At 44.7% G+C, this 13,053-nt stretch overlaps 1 protein-coding gene and 1 long non-coding RNA gene across 10 annotated transcripts in view; one reads left to right on the top strand and one right to left on the bottom strand.

Annotated features, from left to right (window-relative positions):
- The window catches only part of BICRA (BRD4 interacting chromatin remodeling complex associated protein), a 96,236-nt gene that overhangs the window by 61,009 nt on the left and 22,174 nt on the right, over positions 1 to 13,053 (top strand). For 5 of the 9 annotated variants that reach the window (XR_014221715.1, XM_082230931.1, XM_082230936.1 and 2 more), the window contains exons 2-6: positions 3,174 to 3,219; positions 4,475 to 4,517; positions 5,003 to 5,068; positions 6,575 to 8,584; positions 10,207 to 10,533. Coding sequence is in view for 8 of the 9 variants with exons in the window: in XM_082230931.1 (XP_082087057.1) it covers positions 3,179 to 3,219; positions 4,475 to 4,517; positions 5,003 to 5,068; positions 6,575 to 8,584; positions 10,207 to 10,533 (2,487 nt within the window). In the remaining variant the exon portion in view is untranslated. Of the gene's footprint in view, positions 1 to 3,173; positions 3,220 to 4,474; positions 4,518 to 5,002; positions 5,069 to 6,574; positions 8,585 to 10,206; positions 10,534 to 13,053 lie in introns of those variants that run through there. The other 4 variants (XM_082230934.1, XM_082230938.1, XM_082230935.1 and 1 more) reach the window with 2 other exon arrangements.
- LOC309537033 lies at positions 2,445 to 13,043 on the bottom strand. Its single transcript, XR_014221775.1, has 3 exons — positions 10,546 to 13,043; positions 4,607 to 4,716; positions 2,445 to 2,953 (listed from the first exon to the last, which is right to left on the bottom strand). It is a non-coding gene; the product is annotated as an uncharacterized lncRNA (long non-coding RNA).

The raw sequence follows: 13,053 nt of genomic DNA, 5'->3' as shown, positions 1-13,053 counted from the left end.
CCCCGTCAGTGTTTTTGCCTGGCTGGAATGTGTCCTTAAGGCTCTGATAATGACTTCTGGTTTTCTGGATAGAGAGGTGTGTGTGTGTGTAGAAACTAGTCTGTGGTAAAAATTACACTAATTACTGCACCCACTTTTGCCTCTAGCCACACCCACCATTTGGATGTGGCTCCCAGAAGGTTGCCCAGAGGGGAATGTGGCCCTTGAGCTGAAAAATATTTCTGACCTCATTCCAACATCCCAGAAAACCTCAACTGCCCATGATGCCCCATGGCACATGTCCTGCAAGCCCAGAATGTCTTGCCTGCACACTGTTAACTGTGTGTAGACAGTTAACAGTAGACATCGCTGCCAAATGAAGTGTGAACCAACTCTTGATTAGATTACTAAACAGGTCCTGCTGGTAAGATTTTGACTTAAACACTCCAAGGCACAGAGCTGTCAATAAAATGTGAATGTTTCATTTAGAACATGCACATAGCATTGATGGTCATCTGTTTATATCTCTGTGTCCAAATGCAGACAGTGGGAAAGGCTTCTCAAAGGAGATTTGCTTTACTTTTTGAATTTGGGTCCATTCCCATGGGAGCATCCCACTGCTACCTGCCTTTGTTTGTCACTTGCCAAACAGCCTATATGGTAAATCCTGGCTTTGGTTGTACAGTCTTGAGTAGCTCAAACCAGCAAGTTGTTGCACTCACAACAGTTTGCTGCTAGGAAACCTGAGGTCTCGGAACCTGAAGAATCACTGAGAGAGTTGAGCAGTCCCTCCTGTATATGGTCAGACAGTAATTTATGGGGAGTAATTAAGCACATTCAATAGAAGTGTGTTTAACTGAATGCTCTAGGTTTTTTCCCCTCTTGCACTTTCACCGAACGAAAAATCTGTCTTTCAGCTCTGCTGAAACGCAGGGATTTGTTTTCTGTTGCTTTCCTGGCCTGCATCCAGCCAGTGTTGTTCAAATTCAGAGACGTCCCAGCAATTCTGTTATGTGTTTACAGCCGTCTCCATTGGGGAACTACCATGTGGTCACCATGCATGCTGGAGAGCATGTTTGCTATGCTGTATGCTTGGATATCAGCCGCTCTTGTACTCTGCTAGTCAGCTCACTCAGTGCTAGAAGGATATTGGATCCAGTGATCAGACTTGAATGGGCCTGTTGCATAGTTGTATTGATTCTCTGCAGAGCTCTGAGTGGTTGGGAATTCTCAAGGAAACCCGGGAGGTCCTTTCTGGAATTGACAGAAAGGATGCTCACTAAACAGGAAAACCCACTCGATCTGTGACACCCCCCCCACACACACTCTCTCTCTCTCTCTCTCTCTCTCTCTCTCACACACACACACACACACACACACACTTCTTTTACTCTTTTTAAATGCAGAAGTTGTCTTTCTGCTTACATGAAGAGCGTTGAGCTTATAAGCAAGGGGTTTCTTTTTCCCTGTCCCCAGTCCTGTTTAACTTGGATGGGCAAAGCTGGCAACAGCAAATGATTCAGGCTTCTCAAATTCTTGATACCTGCAGCAGAAATACCCCCACCCCCCACCCCCAGGAAAGAATCCAAAGGAATCATTTGAAGAAAAGATCACCAAGCCTCTTCTGGGATATAGTTGCACTTCTTCAGTTTCCTTCTGCAAATCCAGGAAATATCCAAATGAATTTTGCACAAAATGTCTCTTGAGCCCTCAGCCTCTTGACAACCAAAGCTGTTAACCTGCAGATTATTCAAAATTGTACAGATTTTCTAAATTTTCTAGTCAGATTTTCAGTGTGACAGTTGAATTCACATTTTAAAGCAAAATTGGGCCTCTCTTTGGTTGGTAGTAAATAAATACAAATTATCTTCAGCGGCCAAACGTTAACTGTTAAACACTTAGTATCATTGCAAGTTACCTATCAAATGTCACCAGATACTAAATACTAGAAAACCACTGTCAAATATTGAAATAAAAAGTTATCCCTCATCAAATATTCATTTTAAACACTCCACAAACAGTGTTAGAAACTGAGATATGAAAGCTAGGAGCTAAAAGGCATCTTAAACCTAGGTTATGGGCATAGCAACGGAATGTCCAGGTGTGCTTTTTTAGAACAAGAATACAAAGCTGAAAATGAAGGAACCGCAGCTAAAATATGTTCATTTTTCATATGGTCTAGTCCTTCCCCTGCTCACCCCCTAATATTCTTAAGAGGGTCTCTTCTCCAGTCTTCAGAGATTAGATGAAAGTGGGGAGGCAGAAAAAGGTCTTCCTTTCCTTCCATTCTGCAGTTTTAATCTGAAATCTTAGGCGCAGTACTGCACCCAGAGCTCAGAAACTGCTTGCTCTAATGAAATTCCCTGTCGCAAAATGCCCCTAGAACAATGGGAGTTTCAAACACTGTTCACAAATATTTGAGCATTTGTAGAGTATCTGCTGTTGTCAACATTTACAAAGGAGGGTTGTGAGAAACAAGGGTGGTTTTTTTAAAAAAGCTCTGCTCAAAACCATGCATGTCAGTTGTGCCAAAACAAGAGTGCCTGGAGAGAAGTTCAGCTGGGAGATCAAAGATTGACCAGCAGAATTACCTGATAGACTTAATTCTTCCTATTTTATTCCATAACTCAAATTGAAAAAAGGATATATCTTTGACCTCTTAATATGTGTCGGGGGTGTTAATGGAGTGCGGTGGATTGTTTTCTTTGCTTGGTATACTAATATCCCAACATGCTAACATTGGTATTCAAAAAACATTGCATTGGTTCTGTGGCAAAGACCAGCAATAGGCTTGGGACTAGACTTTCCATAGAGACGTTGGGTGCTAATGCACTTAACAAAATATAGGGATACAGTTAATGCTTGGATGTAGTTTCAGCTCCAGAGAGTTGTGAGTTCCGGTATTTGCAGGGCTCTAAGATCAGCAAAGGGTCAGCACTCTACCAACACAGCCATTTTTACTTCTCGGAGAAAACTAAAAAAAAAATGTCAGAAGCAGGATTAGAAAATTCTCAGTTTGCAGTTCAAGGTTAAGGCCAAGTGCTTCCAAAATCTTGGAGCCAGCATCATATGGACTGGGAATGAAGTGTTGGCAGAGTTGCACAACTGGGGGGTTTGGTGTCAAAAGGAGCACTTCACTAGCATGTCACATGCCGTTACATGATCATAACACATTCTCTAACCTTTCCTTTCAGTTGACATGGATGATGAAGATGGCCGGTGCTTGCTAGATGTAATTTGGTAAGTATTTTCCCTTTGCCCATGAAAAGCGTGTTTTTTCTTGTGGCAAAAGGGTTTCAGAAACGGAACATTCCATTACAGATATTTTTGTTCTCTAGCTTAGCAAGCGCTGCACCTTTCAACCACACTTGGTTCAAAAACTTGGAGCCCCTCTACGTGACTGCTGCCTTGACAACTGTTGCTGCCTGACTTTGGTGGAACACATGCCGCTTGGCCTGTTCTTGATCTTTATAGAGGATGCGCAGCTAGAACCAGAAGCTTTCTCATTAAATCTGACAGTCAGAGCTACACGAGGCTTCCCCAGAAAGAGAAAGTTGCTGTTACAGAACAATTGACAAAATAAATGATGCTTTAGTCCACGGATGGGGATCTTCCACCCCATGAGCCAAATGAGGCTGATGAGGCCATTTCCCCCTCAGCTGCACCAACTTATGCAATGGGAGCCACTCCTTACTGAAAGCAGGCAGAAATCTTAGTAGCTGTGGCTTGAATTCAAGCTGACGCTAGAAAGGAAAGGTTCAAAGTACAATTATTGAGCATGGTCCTGCCTTTGTTCCTTTAAAGTTCTCACCTGTTGTCATATTGGAAGGTGGGCAGACCTGTGCATGGAGGGTTCTGTTCCTCAACCCAGTATTGGACAGTAGATAGGTTTCTTACAGCCACAGACCAACGTAAGTTTATAAATAACATAATAAGAAAACCCAAGATTCATGGGGGAGCCAAGAGAAAAATTTATTTAAGATCGGCTTGAGACATAGCTGTCAACTTTTCCCTTTTCTTGTGAGGAATCCTATTTGGAATAAGGGAATGTCCCTTAAAAAAAGGAAAAAGTTGACAGCTATGGCTTGAGACCAGGGGGGAAAAAATGGCTACCAGTTCAGTAACGTAAGAAGAAGAATTACTTAAAAAGTAAGAATTTCAGTGGGCCTTCCACTGGGTCTTGCAAGTTTCAGATAGCCTTGTGCCAATAATACTTATCACTGACATATGATAACCATTACATTCTGTTCTATAAGCACCATGTAAATAGATTTTAGACATGGCTTGGTAATTAAGATCCTGACTAGAAAGGGAATACAAATGCGTTTGAGGACAGAAGAAGTGGAACCAAAACCAAGAAACCATTGGAATCCCCCACCAACATATTGATAAGGATAGGTATAGGCTCATTTGTCTGTTTTGGTACATGAATAACAGCATAGTCCTTTACATGTTTACTTGTAAGTAAATTTCCTATGTCCTTTCTCGCCCCCAGTGATCCTCAGGCATTGAACGATTTTTTACATGGATCTGAAAAGGTGAGGACTTGCTCTTCTGTACGTTTCTTTAAATGCTTATGTTGATGCATGACTAATTAACAAATCAAAAAGCCTCCAGCTTAAGTTACCTTTGGCTTGTATGTCTACAATGAAAGAAGTGACACAGAGAACAGAGGTGGTGCCAATCCTAGAAATGAAATGCAGAGGGCACAGTTCTGCCAGTTGTTTTCTCTGAGACCTTTGAGGAATGAAGAACAAATGCAGTTAGAAAAAGACTTAGTAGTTACCTATGACAATTTACTTAATTTCTAATTCAAAGCAAAACCATCCCACCAGCACAACTGAGAACTTGTTTACAGTTCCTAGGAAGAAACCAAGCCACTGAAAGGAAGTTACCCAGTGCCTTGGTCTGTGAATGAAGTGGTGCCCCTTTGTTTTTCCATTTCGTGTCAGTCTGACTCCTTGAACACTGTCAAGCTTAAATTTACATTCACATACAGTAATTTAAATCTTTTAAATTACAGATTGACAGTGATGATCTCTTGGACAACACAGGAGATGCAGCCAGTGCCTTCTTTGAGGGTGCTGGGGTATGTATTTTTCACCTCATTTTTACAGCACAGTTTATATCACTTTTAGAAACATCATGTCCTTTCTTTTACACATTTATCATTTTCATAATGCTCAATGCATGATGAAGCTATACAAGTTGTAATGTTACATTTCCACCATGGTGAGCACACACAATAGCAAAAAGAGGCAAACTGAACATAGGAAGGCGAACAGGCTCTGTTAATGTCTTGGACACCTGATAAAATTGTTAAAATGCCACAGAAAGGCAATAAGCAATGTGACATCCTGGTTGCATTCCCTTTATTGTTAAACAGAAGTGTATATAGGTGTTGGCACAAGGAGGCAGAGTAAGAGCAAAACTGATAGGAGTGGAAACCTCATTTCTCTCATGTCATCAGAAAAAAAAATCTGCATGTTCTACACTTGATTCCGAGCCTGGCATTTGTATGTGTGTTATAATGAAACAGACAAAATAATTGAAAAGTATATTTTACTTTAGCCAGTTCTACGGAAAATGCAGAGGCTGAGGTGTCAAGGAAAGGGGGATCAGTGTAAGGAAAATTGTCCTAGAGACTCTTCATAGCCCTAATCAGTCTCCTGTGTGATATTCCATATGTAGCTTCAAGAGTGATTTGATTTCACCCACACAGTTATTGGCACTGGGCACAATGAATGGTAGCAGCGCAGTGCTAGGATTTGTGTGATCAGCCCATGTTTATTTTGAACCATTTGCTCAGAATGTTGGTTGTCTCTGGGTCTCACATTTGCTGTTCTCTTGCTGTCCTCTTCTGTCCTGATGCTTTGTTCTGCTCTGTGGGGAGGGCCTGATCACGGTGATCAGCTTAGTAAAGGTTGGAGGGTTGCAAAAGCTGGGGAAAGATTTCTTTCAGAATGAGGTCAAGAACTTCCATTTGTGTGCCTTGGGAACCTGGGTACTGAAGTGCTTTTGTCTTATACCAGATGTTTTGTTGCAAGGTCTGATATAAGACAGAAAATGCTTACCACCCTTTGTCCAGCATAAGCAGCAGTCAATAGGTTATGTGTGCACTATAAGAATGTATATTAAGGGCTGACCTAGGGAAATCTATGGTTGCATCTCCTAACTCCACCCCCCACACCTTTTTGCTTAAAAGCCCTTTGGCAAGAAAGGCTAATTTGGATTAGTGTCACTGAGGAGGGTTAAAAAAATTCTACTCCTGCACTATTTTCCATCTTAAATCGCCTTCATCAAAGTGGTCTAGCTTTGTGGAGGGACAGGTACTTGCATGTGTGCGCTTTTTCACTTCTGTGGCTAACAGCAATTGGGAGGGCAGTTTAAATTTGAGAAGTAGCATGGAGGAAGGAGTTAAACCATGTCTAATTTGGCCCCAAAAAATTAAAACCAAGAAAAGGGTGCTGTTCCATAGCACCTAGAAAAAAGGCATAAACTGTTGAGCAAAGAAAAATATAAAAATTCTGTTTTATTTCTATCACTGAAAGCTTACTTTTTTTCTCTGTGTGCTTAATCTTTACTCTTTTTTTAGCTGCACGTACAAGAAACCTCTGGCAATCATCTGAGCACTGAACAGAGCCAGCCCACAACAAGTGTTGACTTAGACTTCCTGGAAGATGACATCCTGGGGTCACCTTCAGGGGGCGGGGCCAACCTACAGAACTCAGACCAGCCCTGTGACATTCTCCAGCAGAGCCTGCAGGAGGCAAACATCACTGAGCAGACTCTGGAGGCGGAGGCAGAACTGGATCTGGGGTCTTTTCAGCTCCCTACGCTTCAGCCAGTTGTCCACACTGCCTCTGATGTCACACCACAGATTTTCTCTGGTGGAGCTGACCTTATTGGACTGCAGCAACCTGCAGTCTTGACTCATCAAGCATTGGTGCAGCAGTCAGTTGGAGCCGATGTTGTCAACAAAGCCATCAGCGTGCAACCTTTTCTCCAGCAAGTTGGCTTGGGAAACGTCACCATACAGCCCATTTCCAACCTTCAAGGGTTGCCAAATGGGAGTCCCAGTGGAGCGCTGGGCATTGGGCAGATTCAAGTGGTTGGCCAGCAAGTGATGGCGATTAACCAATCTGCTCAGCAGATCATCGCTAAGCAAGTTCAGTCTTCCCAAGTGGCCACCATGCCAGTTGGAAGTTACATCACTCAGACAGCAGCAGAACAGCAACAACAGGTCACCCTTACTTCGGCTGGGGTGTCTCCCCAGAATGCAGGCCTTGTCATCCAGAAGAACCTCCCAGCAGTAGCCACAACAACACTGAATGGGAGCTCCATGTTTGGGAGTGTATCTGCTACACAGGGCTCCCAGCCTCTGACAGTCACATCCAACTTGAGCAGCCCGCTGGTACAGGCCCAAAACGTGATCATTCACCGGACACCCACACCAATTCAACCCAAACCCCCAGGAGTCCTCCAGCAGAAGTTGTACCAGATCACCCCTAAAACATTTTGCCCCAACAATGCGACCCTTACCATCCAGAACGAGGCTGCCCTCCAACAACAGAAGGCCCAGCAGAACCTAACATTTATGGCAGGCAAGGCTGGGCAAAACGTGGTGCTCTCTGGATTCCCCCCGGGTCTGCCTGCCAACATGTTCAAGCAGCCCCCACCACAGCAGCAGGCCCTCAGCAAACCCATGAGTGTCCACTTGCTGAATCAAGGCAGCAGTATTGTTATCCCAGCGCAGCATGTCCCCCAGGCCATGCTACAGGGTCAAAACCAGTTCCTTCTCCCGGGACAGCTCACCGGCACTTCGGCAGTCCAGATTCCCCAACAGCTGTCAGCCTTGCAGGCTAATATGGGTGGCCAGATCTTAACCACCTCTCATCCTAGTGGGCAAACTCACATCATCACCAGCCAAGGGCCTGGCGGGCAGCTAATAACGAATCAAGCGCTGCCTGCCCAAATCCTCACCAATCAAAACCTGGCAAGCCAACTGAACCTGGGGCAGGTACTGACGTCGCAGAATGCACACGGCACTGCCCACATTCTCTCTGCTCCTATCCAGTTGCAACCTGGACAGGTTGGCCAGCCGACTCTCTTCCAGATGCCTGTCTCTCTAGCCGGTAGCCTGACAACTCAGAGTCAGCCCACCATCACAGCCTCCCTGGCCAGCGGTGCCATTAATCAGACAGGCCAGACTGTTATCCAAGGAGTCACCCTGCCTAACCAAGTGGCTATGTTGAATGCCACCGAGAACCTCAACCAAACTGTGACCATCCAAGCACCCCCTAGTGCCAGCAGCCAGAGCCCAGGTCTCATTCAGCCACAGCCGACCTCCAGCACCAACCTGCTGCCAAGCAGCGACCAAGCCAACATATTAACCGTCCAGTCCACTTCCCAGTCCTCGGCTCCTTCCCAGCTTCAGCTGAATGTACAGCAGCAAACTCCGCCGCCTCAGCAGCCAGCACAGCTACCCGTGACTTCGCAGCCCAGTCCCAGCTTGGTGGCATCTAGTCCTGAAAAGATTATCTTGGGCCAGGCAGCTGCTGGAACCATCATCTCCCAGGATTCTGTGCAGATGTTCCTGCAGCAGGCAAGTGAAAGGTTTCCTAGAATTACGGCTAGTTTGGTTAGTTTGTTCTCTCTGTCCGTGCATGTTCCAGCTTATTAAGGAAATACTACCTGATAAGGTCAAGGAAGTTGTGTGGCCATGACTCCACGAAATCATCAAAGGTTTAAAAAACCAAAACCAGGCAGGCTTCTTGGCCTCATGATAGCTAAGCAGTCAAGAAGATGTCTGCTAAAAGCTAGGGGTGAGCCGGAGATAGTAGAAGATTGGGATGATCTTCCAGTCATTAAAGGGCAGAGTTTTCAATGTCCTGCTCTGCTCTGTAGTCCTCAGCCCTTGCTCTCTTCCAATACTTCTCTCCTTGCAGCCCCCCCCGATCCCCCAATTCAGCAACCTCTGCAAAACAGAGTTTGTCCCAATAGGTGATGCAGCTTAAGTAGGTTTATGTCAGTTTCCTAATATTCACATATGATAAATTGTTATGATAAAATTCAAATTTCCCAGCTGTAGAACTGAGATGGAGTAATCACTGTGGACATCTAGCCCCATTCCACCCCAAAGAATAACAATATGGGTGTTTAAATAAAAAAATTCCTTCCAGTAGCACCTTAAAGACCAACTAAGTTAGTTCTTGGTATGAGCTTTCGTGTGCATGCACACGAAAGCTCATACCAAGAACTAACTTAGTTGGTCTTTAAGGTGCTACTGGAAGGAATTTTTTTATTTTGACTATGGCAGACCAACACGGCTACCTATCTGTAATATGGGTGTTTGTTTGTTTGTTTTCACCTGAATCAAATTTCCACAGTTTGGCTGCTCACAGGAAGGCAGGAGAACAGTTTGTGTGTTTTGCTATTGATGTGGCACAGTTGTGAACTAAAGGTAAACGTAAAGGGACTCCTGACTGTTAGGTCCAGTTGCGAATGACTCTGGGGTTGCGGCGCTCATCTCACTTTATTGGCTGAGGGAGCCAGCGTACAGTTTGCGGGTCATGTGGCCAGCATGACTAAGCTGCTTCTGGCAAACCAGAGCAGCGCATGGAAATGCCGTTTACCTTCCTGCCGGAGTGGTACCTATTTATCTACTTGCACTTTGACGTGCTTTTGAACTGCTAGGTTGGCAGGAGCAGGGACCAAGCAACGGGAGCTCACCCCGTCGCGGGGATTCGAACTGCCAACCTTCTGATCGGCAAATCCTAGGCTCTGTAGTTTAGACCACAACGCCACCCACAAAGTAGTAGTGAAGATAATTCTGTGATTAAAAATAGTATTATGCAAGTGGGCCCAGACCCCTGTTTGAATGTGAAGTATAGGTTATATGTCTTCCATTGACTGTGAGCCTCATATATCACAAAGGAGCTTGCTTCCTTCCTTCTTTTCCCTAAAAGCTAATTCTTTGAAACTCGGCGTCAGGCATGACCTTCTGCATAGTCTTTATTTTTGTGTCTTTCACATTACGAGTTGCTCAGAGGGGAAGTGGGGGCTCTGAAACCAGAATTTAGGATGCAATTCTAAGGCCGTGTCTGCTTGGGGGGAGCGGGACTCAGAGCATGTGCATACACAGTCATCAGCATTGACAAAAAGTGGGTGGTAGAAGCAGGTAGTTATCATAAATGTGGTCCATGCTAAATCTCTTGGAAATTTCAGAAGGATCGGAGCCAGCAGCAGCAGCAGCAGCAGCAGCAGCAGCAGCAATTTTATTCGCCAGCCCTGAAAATGCAGCAGGAGAGCAGTATGAACGAATCCACAGTACCTCCCCACCTGCCTATGCCTCTGCCCATCTACAGCATAGCCACCACCGCCCTCAGCACCACAAGCAGTGTCCCAGCCTCGGTGATAGTCAGCAGCAGCGTAGGCGCAGCCCTGCAGCCGCCTGCCAGCCGAGAGCTGAGCCAGAACCACAACCTGCCGCCGGTGGAGTCCAAAGTACCTCAGTTCTCAGCCGGCCCTCCCCAGCAGGCAATGGCTTGCCAGGTAGCCCCTTACCTGTTTGCAAATCCACAAAGTCGCCTCGCTTTGGCCTGTCCTCCTGCCTTGAGCCCTTCTGTCTAACATTCTTAGTCTTCCCTTCAGCTTCTTGCTTTCTCCTGCACATTCTCTGTGCAGAATGCGTACACACACACACACACACACACACAAATATTAGCATCTCATTTCGGTTCGCACTTGCATTCTCCCACACTTCAAAACAAAGGCAAGGCTTGGGTGTTGGTGGTGACACAATTTTGAAAATAGCAATGAAGTCTCCCCCTTGTGGAAGTTGGTGAACAATACAGGAGGAATGAATATTTTCATTAGTGTAGTTACCTCCTGCCTAGCAACTAGGAGGACCACTGACCGTTACATGTTAGGTTACCCTGTGTGTGTGTGTTCATTTTTGCTGTCCCTTTAGCAATACCCTGATAGGCAGAAATGAGACATATGAAAGAAAGTGACAGAAAAAGCTATGCTTAGTTCATTTCTGGGGGGCAGGGAGCACTACCTACTTGTTAGTGCACTAATTAATATCTTTAATACTGGTGTACTTCCATGGAGTAGTCAGTTTGATCCTGAACTCAGACACACAAATACTAGGGAGAGAGACAGAGGTATGGATGATACACTGAGATGTAGACATAGCATTCCCCACCCCCCTTTAGGTTACCGCAGAAAGGCTAGAAAGAAAGAAAATGGTTATTCGTTTAAAAATTAAACAACTGAAACATTATTTGGAACTTTTCCTAAGCACCATCATAAATTATAATCTCTATATTTTATATTTTCCAAACTTGTTTTGTTGTTGTTTAGTCGTGTCCGCCTTTTCGTGACCCCATGGACCAGAGCACGCCAGGCACTCCTGTCTTCCACTGCCTCCCGCAGTTTGGTCAGAAACTTGTTTTAGTCTCCTATAAATAGATATTGTGAACCATGCAAACATTACTATGGTGCCACCTGTATCTGCAAAGAATGGATCTAAGTTTTAAAACATGCAGCTTCCTTGCCTCTGTGGTGAATATTTTGAAGGTTTATATACAGTTCTGGATTCCTCTCTTCTGACCAGTAAAGCTCAGTAAAACTGGCATGGAATCTAGCTTTCTTCTAACAAAAAGCAATCACATCCTCTTTAATGCTCCACCCTTGCTCCTTTAAATAAAATAATAATTTGTTCTGCTTTGGAAAAAAGCAACAAATAGAGGGAAACGATCTGCATGTACTGATGGTGGATGGTTTAGTTCGCAAAGAGCTTTACTTACCTCTTTCATTATGCCCAAATTAAGAACAAGAAAAAAGGAAAGATGGACATGGCATATGGCCTTGCTATAGCATAAAGAAAGACCACTGGTTCCTTGCCTGAAGGAATTTACAATCCAAGGAATGGGCACATCTGATTTCAGGCAGATTATGTTTTTATTTTTTTTAGCACATGGGTGAACACACAACAATCCAGAAATAGGCAAACACCTCTAGGATCGGCCAAAGGCTTTCCCCCTCTTACTGATCCTGTTGCCAGACTGTGGCCATTGCCTGTTTGTCTCTTTTCCCTGTTGCTGCTCTTGCTTGCTTCCCTTTCGATCCTAACTAACCCTGAGAGGTGGTGGTTCTGCTGCTGCTGCTGCCTTTTCTTGCTTTTCTTCCCGTCTTCTCCTCTGTCCCTCCAGAGCTGTGCACTGCACTTGTGGTATGTTGCCGTCTCCTACCAGAATGCGTATCTCTTTCCTTCCTGTGTATATTGTTCTTTAAGCGGAGAAGTACTACTTGCAAACTGAGTGTCATAAATTCTACTTGCATGTTAGTCATGTTGAAAATACTGTAGTGCAAGCTGTACAGGAGTTAGTAGAGCACTCACTACTCTGTAGGGGTGCCCTAGGCAGGCTGGAGAAGTGGCATTTAATACAACAGAGCCCAGGGAGATTTTGTTGCCCAAGAGAGGATGACTGGGCAGATTGAAAGGGTGGGGTGCGTATTTGTCTATTGGGGATTAGAAGACATGAACACCCTTCTCCCTGTTCCCCAAAATATTGAAAGAAGCCAGCTTCTTCCCGCCTTCCTTAGGATAAGATTTTTGAGATAAGCTTTTTGTTTAGCCATTTGACATTTTAAGAAGCACTTTTTGGTACCTTCCTTGTATTTATTTCTCCGTTGCCTTGGTCACTATGGTTTAAAAGGCAAAATCTTTTCAAGCAACATCTTTTACAGCCAAGCTTTGCAAACAAGCCGAGGCAGTGAAATAAATTTGGCAGGTACCTACCAGTATTCTCAGTGGGACAGCATGAGAATCTGACACCCTGCCCCAGAAAGCTTCCCCTCCTGTTTCAGGGTCTCTCACAGTGTGAACTGAGGATGAAGGGAAGGAGGGAACAAGCAGCCTCATTGACTCACGAAGCTGGCAATTGCCAGCTTTGGACTGAATAATTCTTGGCTGCTTCTGCTGGCTTGTGGTGCCTAGGCACCTCAGAGTATCTTCACAAGAGACTTCTAACGCAGTTTACTCTTTCCTTTCTTTTCCCCGCACCC

This window comes from Podarcis vaucheri, assembly GCF_965113315.1.
Source record: "Podarcis vaucheri genome assembly, chromosome: 7".
Taxonomy (NCBI): domain Eukaryota; kingdom Metazoa; phylum Chordata; class Lepidosauria; order Squamata; family Lacertidae; genus Podarcis; species Podarcis vaucheri.
This window is presented reverse-complemented; position numbering and strand designations above follow the sequence as displayed.